This window comes from Piliocolobus tephrosceles, chromosome 11 (assembly GCF_002776525.5).
Source record: "Piliocolobus tephrosceles isolate RC106 chromosome 11, ASM277652v3, whole genome shotgun sequence".
Taxonomy (NCBI): Eukaryota; Metazoa; Chordata; class Mammalia; order Primates; family Cercopithecidae; genus Piliocolobus; species Piliocolobus tephrosceles.
In genome coordinates, this window is record NC_045444.1 from 1,023,458 (window position 1) to 1,043,524 (window position 20,067).

At 40.6% G+C, this 20,067-nt stretch overlaps 1 protein-coding gene across 2 annotated transcripts in view; it reads left to right on the plus strand.

Annotated features, from left to right (window-relative positions):
- MARCO (macrophage receptor with collagenous structure) overlaps positions 1 to 20,067 on the plus strand; it is a 66,833-nt gene that overhangs the window by 7,018 nt on the left and 39,748 nt on the right. Inside the window, exon 1 of one of the 2 annotated variants that reach the window (XM_023185228.1) lies at positions 4,979 to 5,210. The exons of the other annotated variant lie outside the window; for it this stretch is intronic. Coding sequence (XP_023040996.1) covers positions 5,114 to 5,210 — 97 coding nt within the window. The 5' untranslated portion in view covers positions 4,979 to 5,113. Of the gene's footprint in view, positions 1 to 4,978; positions 5,211 to 20,067 lie in introns of those variants that run through there. 2 annotated transcript variants of the gene reach the window in all.

Genomic DNA, 20,067 nt, shown 5'->3' on the forward strand with positions numbered 1-20,067 from the left:
CAGTTTGCTTCTCTTTTCTTTCTTATGTTCTCACAGCGGAGTTTGCAGTCCGATTTCTGCAATCCCAGTGTTCCTGGAACCAAGCCGGGTCTGGCTGCATTTTCTCAAGGCCCAATAATGAGAAGCAGACAAACTAGGAAAGAAGGGAATTTATTGCTATAGCCGGATACAGGGAGAAGGCTGGAGATAATTCCACCAGATCAACCCAAAGTAGTGCCATTTTCTTAGTGCTTATATAGGTTGGGGTTATGTGCCTACATGCAGTATAGCGTTCACTTAAGTCTATTGATAACTAATTTTGTTTTACCTAGAAGGTCAGAGGCAAAAAATACTTGCTAAGTCCAATGAAAAGGTCCCTAGTGCTTTCAAGGCCTGTATACTATGGTACCCGAGTGATTATTTCTGTGTCATCTCCTTTACCGCTTGGTCCAGACAGCTGCCTTAGGCTCTCCAATGAATCTATTCAAACAGCTGCCTCGGTTACCTTGAGTCGTCTCAAATTTCATCCACCTGAGACGGGTGCTGGCACTAGGAATGTAAGACTGTCTCTATTATTTTGGCTTGCTTTAGGTTAGGAAGAAGCCCATGCAATGCTCCTACTGACCATGTTTCATTTCTAGCTTTGATGTCTGGGCACTGATTTCCCTAGGTTTAACTATTTTGCTCAATGTTAAGGCAGCTCTGTGGAAATTCGTCTGTGTAACTGGGGTGCTGTGCAGGCCTGTCTGTGTGACTGTCAGGGAGAACTGACCTGCCACACCAGCGAGTGTAAGGATCCTCGTCAGGCAAGAGAGGGTGTGAGTGGCCAGTCCACACCTGTCAGTGGGAGGCTGGCACTGTCACCCTCTCATTCCAATGACTCTCAAAAGACAAACCGCTGTGAGTTGGGCCAAGGTCCAACAACAATGATTCTGTTTTATCCTTTAACTTCTGTTTTAATTAACTTTATTGAAGCATGATTTACATACCATAAAATGCACACACTTCAAGTGTAAAGTTTAGTGACTTTTGTAACTAATACCCCAAACAAGATACAGAACACTTTCCTCTCCCTAGAAGTTTCCTTTGTGCTCCACTGTGGTAGAGTCCCCCTTACTCCCACCCCAGGACCCAATGGTTCCGTTTGCTGACACTTTGAATGAGTTTTGCTTGTTCTAGAAGCCTGTATAAATGGGATCATACCGTATGTCCTGTTTGAAGTCTAGCTTCTTTTGCTCAGCATAATGGGTTCTGAGACTCATTCATGTGGCGTATTTCATTTTACTGCAGACTAGTATTCCACTGCATAGATAGGACACAATTCATTTGCCTGTTGATGGTCGTTTGTGTTGTTGATTTTCTCTAATTATTAAATGATTAACACTTCTTGAGCTTCATTAAGTACCAGGAGCTTAGGTAAGCCTGGGCACTCACAACTAGCAGGAAAAATGCAGTCAATAGATAGAACTTTTAAAAATGTTTCTCTCTTATACATTCCCTTCAGTCCAGGCTCTCCATCCCTTCTGCTGGTAGACATAGGCAGATGACTGAGCAGATGCGTGGAAGGGACTCCAGAGTGGTCCCCAAGGCTTGGTTCGCCTGTCTGCTGTGGATTGGTTGGTTGGTTTCAGACACATGGATTTGTGCCGGTAATTTTTATATCATGTGTTAACTTGGGCCCCAGTTTTAAGCTGGAATTGGGTTGCTCAAGGATTCTTCTTGATGATCTGCCAGGGAGCTCACTGACTGAACTAATTTGGAACCCACTAGCTGATAGGAAATCAGGCTCCATGGAGACCATCAAGAGTGGCCACACTTGCCTGGGACCCCAGCCCCACCACTCCTGTGTAATTAAGCATTGGGAGCCACTTGACCATCACTTCAGAGAATATCAGAACTTGATGTAACTACACTGGGCATTGAGCCCTCTCCAAACGCACATTTAACTACTCCAGTCCAATTATATGCATGTCGCTAGACAAATAAAGCTAGGCCCTGCATTTATTGGACAACTTGGTCTCCAAATGCCACTTCACCTGGGAAGAAGCAGCTGGATCTGTGTTCCTGGAGATAAAAGTGTCTGAGTAAGACTTCAGAAGAGACTGTACCATATTTCCTAAATTGTGTGTTTTGTATTTATAGAAGATTTAAAGGATTTGTAAGGGATTCATTGACACTACAGTTTTGTATGACATGCTCTCTTGATATAAAATGCTATTCTATATATAGCCCTTTTGTTTACAAATGTACTTACTCATTTGTTATTTTATTTGATCCATACATCCACTCTATGGGCAAACAGGGCAACTCTGGGTATCCCATTTTGTAATGGGGATGCTGAAACACAGAGCTAAAGAGAGGGCCAGGACTAGGGTAAGCAAATGAGGAGAGTCATTGTAAGTGCAAAGTGGGATTCTGTCTTTCTTTAAGATGTTGCTATTTTGTTCATCACAGAATTTTTGCATTAACTTTGATTTTTTAAATATATTGCACTAAAATATTATTTATATTGATTATTGAATCTTTTGCACTCAAGGGTAGTGAATTACTTGCTTTGTCCTAATCCCTGAGTCTCAGGCCCTGCAAGGTGAATGGATTAGCTTGAATCATATAAAAGTATCCATTTATTACATATGAAAAATGGATGATATTAGTCATTTCATATCATTCAACCTAATGGATCCTCCTAGGATGGAGTCAGGAGGCCACACTACACGTGAGTGCCTCAATTATACTGCTCAATGGTCCTAAGCCTGGTGCACATTAGAGCTCCTTCTGAAATTTTTATTAAAACCAGAGCCTCAGGCTTGCGATGGGAAACTGGCATGTGTGTTATCAAAAATTCCTCTGCTGCAAACCTCTGGATTGGAACCCCTGGATTAAACCAGAATGAAATCTGTCTATAGTCTGAGGCAGAGAGTCTGGATTCAAATTCTGGTGTGGCTCTTTATAACCACACAATTTGAGGCAAGTTGCAAGTTATGAGTGTTGAGCAAGGTACGTAAATTTGTCTAGCACAGTGTCTGGCATAACAGTAAATCCTGGATAAGAATTAATGCTTGTACAACCATTACTTTGTGTGGAAGTTCAGAGAAGTAAGTCAATGAAGGTCACATAGCAAGTCAATGAAAGAGTTGAGTTTGGGACCCAAGTCTCGCTGGCCCCAATACAGAGGTGAAGTGACTACACTGGACATCCACTAAGTGCCTCCTCTAAGAACAGGGATCCTCAATAATTAGCCCATGACATTTTCTAATAAGTCCCCTCCCCACACCCACGAGAATCAAAGCTGAGCTGACTAGGCAGAGGCAGAGGCAGAGCAGGGAGCTCTGCCAGGCTAAGTGAGCAGGTTCCTTTGCCTGGGGGATTGCCCTCCAATGAGCAAATCTCCTGTTATCTGGTCCTATCTACCCCTCAGACTCTGGCTGGAGCCATCACTTCCTCATTTCCAACTCTCCTCTTTACATTTTTCTGTCCTGGCTTCTGCTGCTTGTCCTCTGGCGGAACCAGTGACTTCCTGAATGTTGAAATTGTGGGCACCACGGGGGACCTCTGCTTTTCAGGGCACTGCTAGGAACTCACTTTCCTGAGTTTCATCCCTTTTCACTTTCTGACATACCACAGGCCAAAGAAAGTGACTTAGCCTGGCTCAGCTTCCCCTCCTGCCACCCGTCTTCCTCACCTCCTACATTTCAAATAGGCCAAAAGTCTATGGCTCCCCTGTTCCGGGCCGTCGCACCTCTGAGAGGCTGTGCCTTCCCTCCTTCCTCCCTGGAGGGCCTTTTCCTCATCTTGATCTGGATCAATCCCCCATTATCCCTTTAAGCCCAGCTCTGGTATCTCTTGATTCAGACGATAAAGCTTTCTGTCATATTTCTGCCCTGTCTCCCCTGCCTCCAAGCGCTTCCGTCTTCTCAGGAACATCAACCTTTGCCGCACTTCACAGCAGCTTTCTGGAATCTGGTTGTAGCCGCATCCATCTTGCATGCTAGACTGTGAATATCTTTAAAGAAAAAAAGGCCATTTCTTCATCTCGTTGGCACCCAGCAGGCTCGCAATGTCTCCAGTGATAATAATAACATGACCATAGTGTTTATTACCTAATACTTCCATCCTAGCCACCTTACATGATTTAAGGCTCACAAAATTCATATCTTCCTTACTTTCACAAACAGAATAGTGAGATGCTCAAAGCTCAAGTGACTTGCCCACTGCCAGACAGCTCCTATGTGGAAGAGGCAGAATTTGAAGCCAGGCATTCTAGCTCATAGTGTCTGTGTCTTAACCGCCATGCTATACAGCATCCCTGGTAGAGATGCCTGCCAGGAGGGAGAGAGGGAAGAGGTTACGTTCCTTAAGGAGTCCAGATCTCACTGGGGCCTGAACAAGGACACCTGTAACACATGTACACATGTGCACACATGTGTACACACACACACAGAGAACATGGGAAAACTACAAGAAGAAATACTAAGTGCTAAAATATGTGGTTCAGGGCAGTGCTTCTCAAACGGTAATGTGTATATAAATCACCTGGGGATCTAGTTAAACTGTAGATTTGGATTTGATCTGATGGGGTGGGACCAGAGACTCATTGTTAGAACAAGCGAACTTGCATTTCTAACAAGTTCTCAGGTAATCCTGATACTGCTGGTCCATAGACCACATTCTGAGCAGCAAGGATGAACTCTAAAGATTGAGGCAGGTCAGAGAAGGGAGATTTCACTGTGGGCTGGAGAGGTCCTGGGACAGTGAGCTGAGTCTGGGCCCACGGCAGGGCTTGGTTGGCTCTCTCTGGGGCCATCCAGCTTCTGGGTCTCAGGGACCTGGGAGCGAGGGGATGCTTTCAGAGGCCCGTAACTTGTGCCCCAAAGCCTCCTCCATCCCCCTTAACAAGCAGCAGCACTGTGTAGGAAGGAGATTCACATGTGAATAGCCCATGTTTAGAGAAATGTCCAATCCTGATCATGTCAGGAAACATTCTGCAAATTCCGAAATCAGAGCCAAAGGGAAGTGCTGCGAGGTTTACAACCAGCTGTAGTGGTTCGATGGGAAGGATCTTTCTCCGAGTGGTTCCTCTTGAGGGGAGCATTTTTGCTGGCTCCAGGACTTTGGCCATCTATAAAGCTTGGCAATGAGAAATAAGAAAATTCTCAAGGAGGACGAGCTCTTGAGTGAGACCCAACAAGCAGTTTTTCACCAAATTGCAATGGAGCCTTTCGAAATCAGTGGTAAAGTACTATTCCTCAATAATGGAATTGATCAGAAATGTAGTCTTTCTGCTAGCGAGATACGAAAATAGACAAGTCAATAGAAAGTCTGGGTTTGGCCTATTGCTGCATTTTGCACGTAACCATCACTAATATGTGTCTGGAGTGCTTCAATTTGGAATTTCTGGAATGCTAATAATAGATGCTGTATCTTTAGCATATAATCAGGTTTTTCTTAGCTTCACTATTGTTTTAATCATATTTAAATATTTTCCCTTGAAAAATGCCAATGCTTATTAAATATCTCCTTTTTTTATGAGTGTCTTATTCTGACACACAGGTTGGATGATACAATGAAAACGCAAAACAGGGGCACTGAAAGGGGACCACAAAACTGAAGTCAAGCATAACAGTTTTCAAAACACAGCTTCTTTAAAATTGTTTAAGGGGATTTCTGTTATAACTGATATGCTGGTCAGGAAACATTCTGAATTTCATGTTGACTGAAATATGTTCATAGTTTCATAATTAGTTTGTCTTAGGTTAAACTCAGGTCTGTAATATTCAGTCAACTCTGTCGTGTTTATTTTCTCACTCAGTGTTCAACAGGTGATGCATTTTTAAAATCTTCTAGAATTTGTAGCATTCGAAGTCATGGGTGGGCTTGCATTCCATACATGATCTCTGATTTCCTAGTTCTAGAACATTCTCTTGGGATCATCTTCCAAGCTGATCAATCATTTCCACTCCCAGGCTTTGCTGGAAGATGTCTATGCAGGAAAATTGGTGGCTCTGTCTCCTGGCCAAAGTATCCTTCTCATCCCACACCTGTCTGTCCAGGTTCCTGCCTGGAATTTTTATGGGTACAAAGATGAAGCATCTGGGGCTCTGCCTCTAGGAATTTACAGTGTAATAACAGAGAAAGGCATGAGTGCTAATGACTATAATAATCATTGGCTATTTAGAACTTCTCAGAATGTATCATTCTGGATATGTAGAATGCAACATGACTGTTGAAGAGACTGAAGATGTTCAAGCATACTCAGCACCTATTTCCAGCAAGGCACTGCTCTCAGTGCCAAGGAAACAGGCTTGAATAAACATAGCCTCTGGCCTCTGGCTTCTGGCAGGAGGGGACAGGGGACAGGGTGAGCTGCCCATGAACTGACAATTTCCATGTTGTGACTGAGACTTCCACAGGACATGATGGATGGATCTAACCGAGTGTAAGGCCCTGGAGGGCAGAGCTGACACCTCTTCCAAAGTTTAAAGGATAAAGGGGGTTCGTTAGAGAAAGAAATGAGTGCCTGGGGCAGGGGTGGGCGCCACATGTTTGTATTGTATTCACAAGAAATACTTGGAGAAATATAAATAATTCCATACTGTTTGGCCATAATTGGGAGGGAAAGACCGGTGGGGACTGAGGCCGGAACCAAAAACATTGACTTCATCTTGAAGTCAGTGGGGAAGCGGGAAGGGGGCGATGTGGGGCTGAAAGACACTAATGTGTATGTGAGGTTGCTCTTTGTCCTACATGGGAATGGCTGGAGAGAAGCTGAGGACAGAGAGGAACTTGGCAGCAAGAGGTGATGAGGGGCAGTGGATGGAAAGCAGGAAAAGAGAGGAATGCTCTGGAGAAACCCTGGAAATCAGATCAATTGGACTATAATGGCAGGACAGGGCTGGGGAGGAAGACACAAGAGCTAAAGGTAAACCTCAGATTTCTGACCCCGGTTGTGTGTGTCACCAACTAAAAATGAAACCAAACCAGTGCAGGAAGATTCCTTGAGCCCAGAAATTTCAGACCAGCCTGGGCAACATAGCGAGACCCTATCTCCACCAATAAATAAATAAATAATTTAAAAGTGTCTTACCAAAACTACTCTAATTTGGATGAAACATTTTCTTAAATGCATTCACAACATCCTGCCTTCTAATACAAAGATTGTGGAACATATGAAACTTCCTAGAAGAGTGCCATTATGCAGGTAATCACTGTGAGGCTCTGTAACACAGTGACCCCTCAGGGCCGGCTCTAGGCACCTTATTGATTTTTTGTTCGCTGAAGATTTATTTATTTAGGCCATATATAGTTTTATTTTCTTTTGAAAATACACTGTCTTAAACTTCCCTTATTTGGTTCATGAAAAACGGCACTGAAAAACATTTCTAATGTCATTTTCCCCATTTATTTTTCTCTATTGTTTGTATTGAAATATAAAATGCTGCTTTTCCCTGATGACAAAGTATTAAACTAGTTTATTATTATTATCCAAAGATACCGGACTAGGAAAGTTTTAACCACATGCTGAAGAAAATTTTAGAAGTGAGTTTGGGGAACTTTTGGAATGTAACTTTCATTTTTTCTAAAATTAATCTAAAAAAATGATGATGAGTGTGAATTTCACAGTTTACCCTCTAGAAGCACAGGGCACCTTGCCTGCCTCTTTCCTGACATCACCTCCAACCTCCCTCATTAGAACAAGCCTCCTTCATTCTGCACTAGAATTAAGGTACTCTTTCTTTTCTTTCTTTTTTATTCTAGCTTTTTAGAATTGTGATTACCAATACAAACTGCATATATTTATGATGTGCACATGATGATTTGATATACGTATCCACTGACAAATGACCACCACAAAGACTGCTTTAGTTTCCTGAAGGGACTTGACATAGCGTGGGCTTCTGTGGCCCTCAGGGTCCCACACAATCCCAGGTCTCTCCTCAGAGCCATAGAAACTGCTCTTTTGCCCCATCACCCACCTCAACAATGGAACATTTGGGCTTGAATGAGAGGATTTACCTGTTGACAATATCTTTCTGGGATGTGTCTCTTTCTACCTTTTCGAAAATTAGCAACCTGTGTCTTGCTTTAGGCTTCCTGTCACACTTCTGGTACATCTGGTTTCTCAAGGAAGACTACTGTTACCACACCAACAAGCACTTGTTGGGCTGTGCAATGTGATCTGTCGAGACCTCTTTTTTTTTTTTTTTTTTTTTTGAGATGGAGTCTCCTCTGTTACCCAGGCTGGAGTGCAGTGGAGCAATCTCGGCACACTGCAACCTCCATCTCCCGGGTTCAAGTGATTATCATGCCTCAGTCTCCCTAGCAGCTGGGATTACAGGTGCCGGCCACCATGCCCGGCTACCTTTTATATTTTTAGTAGAGATGGGGTTTCACCATGTTGGCCAACCTGGTGTCCAACTCCTGACCTCAAGTGATCTGCCCCCCTTGGCCTTCCAAAGTGCTGGAATTACAGGCATGAGCCACACAGCTGGCCCTGTCGGGACCTCTTACCCCAACTTCTCAACTACTTCAGGCTTCCCACCAACTTCAGTCTGAGGAACATTCTTCCTGAGAGAGAAGATTGAAACAAAATACAAGAAGAAAAGTTAAGGTTTTTATTGTTGTTTTAATTAACACTAACCATTGTCTCTCAGTAGTGAGCCTAACCATCCTTTCTTCCCACCCTTAAGATACTCTAGAGCGACCTTTAACAAACGCAAACCCTCAAGTCCATTCAGGCTTAGTCTTGCTGACACGACTGCTATTATTTCAGGTCGTTGTTCTGACTTTGCTCTTTATCATACCAATATTTCTCAACATCATTTAAAATCTGGCTTTATGTAGAGTTCTGTCTTCACTTTTTATTGTGAAATACTTATAGAATCAGGGAAAGTTGCAAAAAAATGTACAGAGAAGAAGCTTTTCTGACACTTGACTCATTCTCCCCCAGTGGGAACATCTTACATTGCATTACTACAAAATTACAACCAGGAAATTGATATTGGTGCAATCCATAGAGCTTATTCATTAATTTTACATGCACTCATCCGTGGGTATGTATATAGTTCTACCAATTCTATGCTAAATAACCCCACATACCCCTCACTCCCCCACCAGCAATCATCAACCCCTGGCAACCACTAATCAGCTTCCCATCTCTATAATTTTGCCATTTTGGGAATGTTACATAAAGAAGTTACACAGTATGTGACTTCTTTAAGATTGATTTTTTTTCATATAGTGAAACCCATCCAAGTTGTATCCATCCATAGTTGGCTCTTCTTATTGAGCAGCATTCCTTGATAAGAATGTATCAGAGATTGTTTAACATTCCCCCACTGAAGGACATTTGGGTTGTTTTCAGTTTGGGGGCTATTACAAATAAAGTTGCCATGACCATTTCTGTAAATGCTTTTGTGTGACTTTAAGTTCTCATTTCTCCAAAGTAAATGTTCAAAAGTGTAATTGCAGGATTCTAAGTGTATGTTCGGTTTTATAAGAAGCAGTCAATATATTTTCCAAGGTGACTATACCATTTTACATTCCAGCAGCAATGTACAACTGATCCTGTTTTCTGCAACCTTGCCAACCTTTGACGTTGTCACTATTTTAAAATGTAACCATTCTCATAGGTGTATAGTGATATTTCATTGTAGACTTAATTTACATTTTCCTAATGGCTAGTAATGCTGATTATCTTCTCATGTGCTTAATTACCATGTGTATAACCTCTTCAGTGAAATGTCTCTTTGTGTCTTTTGCCCATGTTTTAATTGGATCTTTTATTTTTTACTGTTTGGTTTTAAGAGTTCTTTATATATTCTGTATAGAAGTCCTTTGCTAGATATGCAGTTTGCAAATATTTTCTCCCAGTCTGTAACTTGTATTGCTATGTTCATATCAGCATCTTTCACAGAGCAAAAGTTTTTAATTTTGATAAAGTCCAACCTAACAATTTTTCCATCTATGTGTCATGCTTTCAGTGTCAAGTCTAAGAGCTCTTTAGACCTTATTGCTGAAGATTTTCTTCTCTATCTTATCCTAAACTTTTTTTAGTTTTATGTTTTACAGTTAAGTTCATGCTCTATTTTATTTTTATTTTTATATGTTAGAGACAGGCTCTCACTATGTTGCCCAGGTTGGAGTGTGCAGTGGCTATTCACAGGTGTGGTCACAGTGCATTGCAGCCTCAAACTCATGAGCTCATGTGATCTTCCCACTTCAGCCTCCCAAGTAGCTGGGACTACAGGTTCATACCACCATGCCCAGATCATGCTCATGATCCATTTTGAACTGATTTTTGTATAACATATAAGGTTTAGGCCAAGGTTTTCATTTGTTTCATTTTGTTGACCATGGATATATCGTCATTCCGTGCACCATTTATTGAAGCCTATCCTTTCCCTGTTGAATTGCTTTTACACCTTTGTCAAAAACAACTTGGGTAAATTTGTGTGCATCTCATTCTGCATTTTTTATTCTGTTCCAGTGGTCTATGTGACTGTCCCTCTGCCAATACCACAGTGCTTTGATTACTATAGTTATATTGTAAGCCTTAATATCAGGTAGAGTTATTCCTCAAATTTTAGTCTTCTTTTCAAAACTGCTTTAGCTATTCTAGGGTTTTTGCCTTTCCATATAAATTTAAGTGTCAGCTTGTCTACAGTTACAAAAAGATCTTGCTGAAATTTTGATAGGCATTGTGTTACATCTATAGACAAATGTAGAGAAAACTGATATCTTTATTATATGCAGATTTCCAATTCATGTACATCTCTCCATTTACTTAGGTCTTTGGTTCTTTTAATTAAATTTTTAAAAATTTCAGCATGCAGATCCTGTACATGTTTTGTTAGATTTATATCTAAATATTTCATTTCTTAGAAATACCAAAGTTGTTGGAAATAGATAATTGGTGCCACGAAGAAAAATCAGCACAGAGACAAAAGATCTCTCAGCAAGGCCATCTTTACTTTCTGCAGAAAGGGTGCTCAATCACAGATGGAACAATGGCGGGAGCACACTTGAACAAAAGAAAAGCAGACATATTTATCCCTTAGGCATTTGGTTCGTCCTTACTGTGTGTCCTGCATCCATTGGCTGGAGCAGGACCTCACAATCTTAAACTGACACCCGATTTGCTAATAGCCTAAAACTTTCCTAAATAGGTAAGTACAGGGAAGAACAAAGAAGTTGGTTACAAAAGGTTTAAGGAAGCAATAACATTCCCAAATAAGGAAGGGGCATAGGCTGTGAGCTGGAATGGGCCTGTGAGCACATTTAACAGTTACATAGGCTAGGGCTTAACAAAAAGTTATTAAACACAAAGCAAGGAGGCTTGAAGAAGCTTGGTCCTCAAAAGAAACCATCATTTCCAACACTCACAATTTATTCTTCAACAAGAAGGAAAACTTTGAAGAGGAAACTTTTTACTTTCTCCTTTTGATGTGATTGTCAGTTCTATTATGCTTTTAATTTGGTTTCCATTTATTGTTAGTATATAGAAATGTGGTTGATTTTTATGTGTTGATCTTGTATCTTCCAACTCTGTGAATTTATTTATTCATTCCAAAAGTTTTCTGGAGGCGGGGGGATCATGGTGGATGAGAGGTGAGACTAGATTTCCGCTCCAGACAGAGCAGCATGCAGAGGCTTGCTTTGTGAACTTTAGCTCCATATCAACTGCAAGAATAAATCAGCAATCCTGAGAGGATCCACAGATGCTCTGAAGGAAGTGGCCTGCTCCTGAAGGACCCAGTAGACACTCCAAATACTGTGAGTGCCCCAGCCATGTAAGTGGGAAAGGGAGACCCTTGTCTCCTGAACACACATCCCCACTGGAGAAGCTGAAGATCTGTTTGCAGGAGAACTTTCCAACTTTACCTGGAGCTGATCAAGTTAAAGAGCTGAGCCACGTGAAATATAGGGGTAGGGGAAGCAGCAGAAAGGCCCTGGGAGCTTGCTGTGTCCCCAAACAGCCCATGACTGGCTGGCACCACAGGGATCCATCCCTGGCCAGATGAGCAGGGGATAAAACTACACAGGGAGAAGGGATTCTCTAGCTGAACTTGGGTGTAACAATTTGAACAGGGTGAGAAGCCTCCTGACCAGAACTCAGCGGAGGGCACAAATCCAGCTTGCAGACTTCACAGGCAGGGGAAGAATTAAAGTCCTTTTCTTTGGCAGCTGGGAGGCAGACAAAGCTTCAGGCAAGTTTTCAAGGCTGTCTCACTCTCCCCTTGGAAACACACTTGGGGTTGTTGCTGGGGGCACAGTGGGAGTGAGACTGGCCCTTTGGTTTGTGTGGGAGCTGGGTGAGGCCTGTAACTGCAGACTTTCCCCCACTTCCCTGACAACCTGCATGACTCAGCAGAGGCAGCCATAATCCTTCTGGGTACACAACTCCAGTGACCTGGGAATCTCACGCTTATACCCTAGAGCAGCTGCAGCAAGACCTGCCGAAGGAGACTCTGAGATCATACACACCTAGCCCCACCCCTGGACCTGATGATCTTTCCCTACCTGCCCTGGAAACAGAAGACAAAGGACATGTGATACTCGGAGTTCTAGGGCTGCACCCACCGCCAGTCCCCCTCTACACTACTACAGCTGATGCTTTCTGGAAATTGCCACCTCCTGGCAGGAGGCCAACCAGCACAAAAATAGAGTATTAAACCACCAAAGCTAAGGACCTTCACAGAGTCCACTGCACCCTCTGCCACCTCCACTGGAACAGGTGCTAGTATCCACAGCTAAGAGACCCTTAGGCAGTTCACATCAGAGGACTTTGTGCAGACAACCCCCAGTACCAGTCTGGAGTTGGGTAGAGTCACTGGGTGGCTAGACCCAGAAGAGAGACAAAAATCACTGCACTTTGACTCACAGGAAGCCACATCCACGGGAAAATGGGGAGAGTTCTACATCAAGGGAACACCCTGTGGAACAAAAAAATCTGAACAGCAATCTTCAGACCTAGGCTTCCCTCTGACAGAACCTACCCAAATAAGAAGGAACCAGAAAACCAACCCTGGTAATATGACAAAACAAGGCTCATCCAGACCCCCCAACCCACCGCCAAAAAAAAAAAAAAAAAACACTAGTTCACCAGCAATGGATCCAAGCCAAGAAGAAATCCCTGATTTACCTGAAAAAAAAATTCTGGAGGTTAGTTATTAAGCTAATCAGGGAGGGACCAGAGAAAGATGAAGCCCAATGCAAGGAAATCCAAAAAATTATATGAGAAGCAAAGGGAGAAATATTCAAGAAAATAGATAGCTTAAAGAAAAAAAAAAAGTTAAAAATTCAGGAAACTTTGGACACACTTTTAGAAATGTGAAATGCTCTGGAATGTCTCAGCAATAGATTTGAACAAGTAGAAGAAAGAAATTCAGAGTTCAAAGACAAGGTCTTTGAATTAACCCAATCCAACAAAGACAAAGAAAAAAGAATAAGAAAATATGAACAAAGCCTCCAAGAAGTCTGGGATTATGGTAAACAACCAAACCTAAGAATAATCGATGTTCCTGAGGAAAAAGACAATTCTAAAAGCTTGGAAAACATACTTGGGGGAGTAATCAAGGAATACTTCCCTGGCCTTGATAGAGACTTAGACATGGAAATACAAGAAGCACAAAGAACACCTGGGAAATTCGTTGCAAAAAGATCTTCCTCTAGACACATTGTCATCAGTTTATCTAAAGTTAAGATGAAGGAAAGAGTCTTAAGAGCTATGAGACAGAAGCACCAGTTAACCTATAAAGGAAAACCTATCAGATTAACAGCAGATTTCTCAGCAGAAACCCTACAAGCTAGAAAGGATTGGGGCCCTATCTTCTGCCTTCTCAAACAAAACAATTACCAGCCAAGAATTTTGTATCCAGCCAAACTAAGCAACCTGTATGAAGGAAAGACACGGTCATTTTCAGGCAAGCTAATGCCAAGACAATTCACCATTGCCAAGCCACCACTACAAGAACTGCTAAAAGGAGCCTTAAATCTTGAAACAAATCCCAGAAACACATCAAAACAGAACTTCTTTAAAGCGTAAATCACACAGGATCTGTAATACAAAAATATAAGTTAAAAAGCAAAAACAAAAAACAAAACAAAGTACAGGCAACAAAGAGCATGATGAATGCAAGGGTACCTCACATTTCAATACTAACATTAAATATAAATGGCCTAAATGCTCCACTTAAAAGATACAGAACTGCAGAATGGATAGGAACTCACCAATCAACTATCTGCTGCCTTCAGGAGACTCACCTAACACATAGGGACTCACATAAACTTAAAGTAGAGGGGTGTAAAAAGGCATTTCATGCAAATGGGCACCAAAAGTGAGCAGGGGTAGTTATTCTTATATCAGACAAAACAATCTTTAAAGCAACAGAAGTTAAAAGAGACAAAAGGGACATACATAATGGTAAAAATCCTTGTCCAACAGGAAGATATCACAATCCCAAACACTTATGCACCTAACACTGGAGCTTCCAAATTTATAAAACAATTACTAATAGACCTAAGAAACGAGATAGACAGCAACACAGTAATAGTTAGTGGGGTACTTCAATACTCCACTGACAGCACAAGAGAAGTCATCAAGACAGAAAGTCAACAAAGAAACGATGGATTTGAACTATACCTTGGAACAAATGGACTTAGCAGATATATGCAGAACATTTAATCCAACAACCAAAGAATACACATTCTATTCAACAGTGCATGGAACTTTCTCCGAAACAGACCATATGATAGGCCATAAAATAAGCCTCAATAAATTTAAGAAAATTGAAATTATATCAAGCATTCTCTCAGACTACAGTGTAATAAAACTGGAATTCAACTCCAAAAGGAACCCTCAAGCCATGCAAATACATGGAAATTAAATAACCTGCTGCTGAATGAGGATTGGGTCAAAAATGAAATCAAGATGGAAATTACAAAATTCTTTGAACTGAATGACAATAACGACACAACCTATCAAAACCTCTGGGATACAGCTAAGATGTTGCTAAGAGGAAAGTTCATACTCCTAAACACCTACATCAAAAAGACTGAAAGAGCACAGCCAATCTAAGATCCCAACTCAAGGAACTAGAGAAACAAGAACAAACCAAATGCAAACCCAGCAGAAGAAAGGAAATAACCAAGATCAGAGCAGAACTAAATAAAATTGAAACAAAAAATACAAAAGATAAATGAAACAAAAATCTGGTTCTTTAAAAAGATAAACAAAATTGATAGACCATTAACAAGATAAACCAAGAAAAGAAGAGAGAAAAACCAAATAACCTCACTAAGAAACAAAACAGGATATATTACAACTAACACCCCTGAAATACAAAAGATCATTCAGGGCTACTATGAACACCTTTACTCACATAAACTAGAAAACCTAGAAGAGATGGATAAATTCAACCTTCCTAGCTTAAAATTACCCTACCTCCCCAAGAAAAACAACAACAACAACAACAACAAAAACAGTCCAGGACCAGACCAATTCACAGCAGAATTCTATCAGACATTAAGAGAAGAATTGGTACCAATCCCATTTGACACTATTCCACAACATAGAGAAAGAAGAAACCCTCCCTAATTCATTCTATGAAGCCTTCATTACCCTAATACCAAAACCAGGAAAGGACACAACCAAAAAAGAAAACTACAGACCAATATCCTTGGTGAACATAGATGTTAAAATCCTTAACAAAATACTAGTTATGGTGAATATCAAAAAGATAATCCACCATGGATCAAGTGGGTTTCATACCAGGGATGCAGGGATGGTTTAACATTCCCGGGTCAATAAATGTGATACACTACATAAACAAAATTAAAAACAAAATCACATGATCGTTTCAATAGATGCAGATAAAGCATTCAACAAAATCCAGCATCCCTTTATAATTAAAACCCTCAGTAAAATCAGCATACAAGGGACATACCTTAATGTAATAAAGGCCATCTATGACAAACACACAGACAACATAATAATGAATGGGGAAAAATTGAAAGCATTCCCTCTGAGAACGGGAACAAGGCAAGGATGCTCACTCTCACCACTCCCCTTCAACATAGTACTGGAAGTCCTAGCCAGAGCAATCAGACAAGAGATAAAAGGTAAAGGGCATCCAAATTGGTAAAGAGGAAATCAAACTGTCCCTTTCTGCTGATGATATGACTGTTGAAACCCTAAGGGCTTGAAAACCCTAAGGGCTCCTCCAGAAAGCTCCTAGAACTGATAAAAGAATTCAGCAAAGTTTCTGGATACAAGATTGATGTACACAAATCAATAGCTTTTCCTTACACCAACAGTGACCAATCAGAGAATCAAATCAAGAACTCAATCACGTTTGCAATAGCTGCAAAAAAAAAAATACAATACTTAGGAATGTGCCTAACAAAAGAGTCAAAAGACCTCTTCAAGGAAAATTATAAAACACTGCTGAAAGAAATCATAGATGACTCAAACAAATGGAAACACATCCCATGCTCATGGATGGGTAGAAACAATATTGTGAAAATAACCATACTGCCAAAAGCAATTTACAAGTTCAATGCAATCCCCATCAAAATACCACCATCATTCTTCACAGAGTTAGAAAAAACAATTCTGAAATTCATATGGAACCAAAAAAGAGCATGCATAGCCAAAATAAGACCAAGCAAAAAGAACAAATCTGGAGGCATCACACTATCTAATTTCAAACTATACTATAAGGCCATAGTCACCAAAACAGCATGGTACTGGTATAAAAAATAGGCACATAGACCAATGGAACAGAACAGAGAACCCAGAAGTAAACCCAAATACTTAAAGCAAACAAAAATATAAAGTGGAGAAAGGACACCTTTTTCAACAAAGAGTGCTGGCATAATTGGCTAGCCACATGTAGGACAATGAAACTTGATCCTCATCTCTCACCTTATGCAAAAATCAACTCAAGATGGATTAAGGACCTAAACCAAAGACCTGAAACTGTAAACATTATAGAAGATAACATTGGGAAAACCCTTCTAGACAGTGGCTTAAGCAAAGATTTCAGGACCAAGAACCCAAAAGTAAATGCAATAAAAACAAAGGTAAATAGCTGGAACCTAATTAAACTAAAGGGCTTTTGCACAGCAAAAGGAACAGTCATCAGAGTAAACAGACAACCCACAGAGTGGAAGCAAATCTTCACAATCTATGCATCTGACAAAGAACTAATGTCCAGAATCTACAACAAACTCAAATCAGTAAGAAAAAAAAAAATCCATCAAAAAGTGGACTAAGGATGTGAAAAAACAATTCTCAAAAGAAGTTGTCGGCCGGGTGCGGTGGCTCAAGCCTGTAATCCCAGCACTTTGGGAGGCTGAGACGGGCGGATCACGAGGTCAGGAGATCGAGACCATCCTGGCTAACACGGTGAAACCCTGTCTCTACTAAAAATACAAAAACTAGCTGGGCGAGGTGGCGGGCGCCTGTAGTCTCAGCTACTCGGGAGGCTGAGGCAGGAGAATGGCTAAACCCGGGAGGCGGAGCTTGCAGTGAGCTGAGATCCAGCCACTGCACTTCAGTCCGGGCGACAGAGCAAGACTCCGCCTCAAAAAAAAAAAAAAAAAAAAAAAAGAAGTTGTAAAATGGCCAAGTAACATACGAAAAAATGCTCAATATCACTAATGATCAGGGAAATGCAAACCAAAACCGCAGTGTGATACTACCTTACTCCTGCAAGAATGGCGGTAATCAACAAATAAAAAAACCGTAGATGTTGGCACGGATGTGGTGATCAGGGAACACTTCTACACTGCTAATAGGAATGTAAACTAGGACAGCTGCTATGGAAAATAGTGCGGAGATTCCTTAAAGAAGTAAAAGTAGAAATACCATTCGATCCAGCAATCCTACTACTGGGTCTCTACCCAGAGGAAAAGAAGTCACTATTTGAAAAAGATACTTGCACTTGCATGTTTATAGCAGCACAATTCACAATTGCAAAATCATGGAACCCCAACAAGTGGATAAAGAAACTGTGGTGTATATATGATGGAATACTACTCAACCATAAAAAGGAATGAATTAGCAGCATTTTCAGTGACCTGGATGAGATTAAAGACTATTATTCTAAGTGAAGTAACTCAGGAATGGAAAACCAAACATCATATGTTATCACTGATATGAGGGAGCTAAGCCATGAAGGCATAAGAATGATACAATGGACTTTGGGGACTTGGAGGGAAGAGTGGGAAGGGGGTGAAGGAAAAAAGACTACAAACATGGTGCAATGTATACTGCGTGGGTGATGGGTGCACCAAAATCTCACAAATCACCACTAAAGAACTTCCTCACATAACCAAATACCACCTATACCCCAATAACTTACAGAAAAATAAAATAAAATAATAATAACAAATAAATAAAAATAAAATTTTTTGTAGATTTTGTGGAGTTGTCTATGTAGATAGTCATGTACTCTACAAATAAGAACATTTTAATTTCTTTCTTTCCAATCTGTAGGCCTTTTGTTTCTTTTTCTTGCCTTATTTATTGCACTGGCTAGAACTTTCCAGTACTATGTTGACTAAGAAGGCAAGAACAGATATCCTTGCCTTGTTTCAAATCTTAAGGGAAAAATGCCCTCTCTTTCACCATTAAGTACGATGTTAGCTTTAGATATTCTGTAGACGCAATTTTTTAAGTTGAGGAAGTTCTCCTCTATTTCTAGTTTGCTGAGAATTTTTATTGTGAGTTTATTATTTGTTATGAGTCATTTATGAATTATATTGATGATAGTTTTACTATGAATTGGATTTTGGCAAGTGCTTTTTCTGCATCAATTTTATGATTTTTCTTCTTTAGCTTGCTGATCTGTTGGATTATATTGATTAATTTTAAAATATTGAACCATCTTTGCATATCTGGAATAAATGCCACTTTGTTGTGGCATATAATTTTTAAAACCTATTGCTTGATATTATTTACTCATTTTTTAATGAAAGTTTTTAAAAAATTTTTGTTTCTATTTTAAGTTCCAGGTTACATGTGCAGAATGTGCAGGTTTGTTACATAGGTAAACATATGCCATGGTGGTTTGCTGCACCCGTCAACCCATCACCTAGGTATTAAGTTCAGAATGCATGAGCTATTATTCCTAATGCTCTCCTCATACCCCCACTCCCTGACTGGCCCCAGTGTGTGATGTTCCCCTCCTTGTGTCCATGTGTTCTCATTGTTCAGCTCCCACTTATAAGTGAGAACATGCAGTGTTTGGTTTTCTGTTCCTGTGTTAGTTTTCTGAGGATAATGGCTTCCAGCTCCACCCATGTCCCTGCAAAGGACATGATCTCATTCCTTTTTATGGCTGCATAGTATTCCACGGAGTATATCTACCACATTTTCTTTATCCAGATGGATATCACTGATGGACATTTGGGTTGATTCTATGTCTTTGTCATTGTGAAGAGTGTTGCAATGAATATACGTGTGCCATGTGTCTTTATAATAGAATGGTTTGTAATGGGATTGCTGGGTCAAATGATATTTCTGGTTCTAGATCTTTGAGGAAGCACCACACTGTCTTCCACAATGGTTAAACTAATGTACATTCCCACCAACAGTGTAAAAGTGTTCCTATTTCTCTGGAACCTCACCAGCATCTGTCATTTCTTGACTTTTTAATAATCCCCATTCTGATTGACATGAGATGGTATCTCATTGTGGTTTTGATTTTCATTTCTCTAATGATCAGTGATGTTGAGCTTTCTTTTCATATGTATGTTGGCTACATTAATGTCTTCTTTTGAGAAGTGTCTGTTCATGTCCCTTATTCACTTTTTTAATGAGGTTGTTTGTTTTTTTTTCATGTAAATTTGTTCAAGCTCCTTGTAGATTCTGAATATTAGACCTTTGTCAGATGGATAGATTGCAAAAATTTTCTCCCACTTTGTAGGTTGCCTGTTCACTCTGATGATAGTTTCTTTTGCTGTGCAAAAGCTCTTTAGTTTAATTAGATCCCATTTGTCAATTTTTGCTTTTGTTGCAGTTGCTTTTGGCAATTTCACCATGAAATCTTTGCCCATGCCTATGTCCTGAATGATATTGCCTAG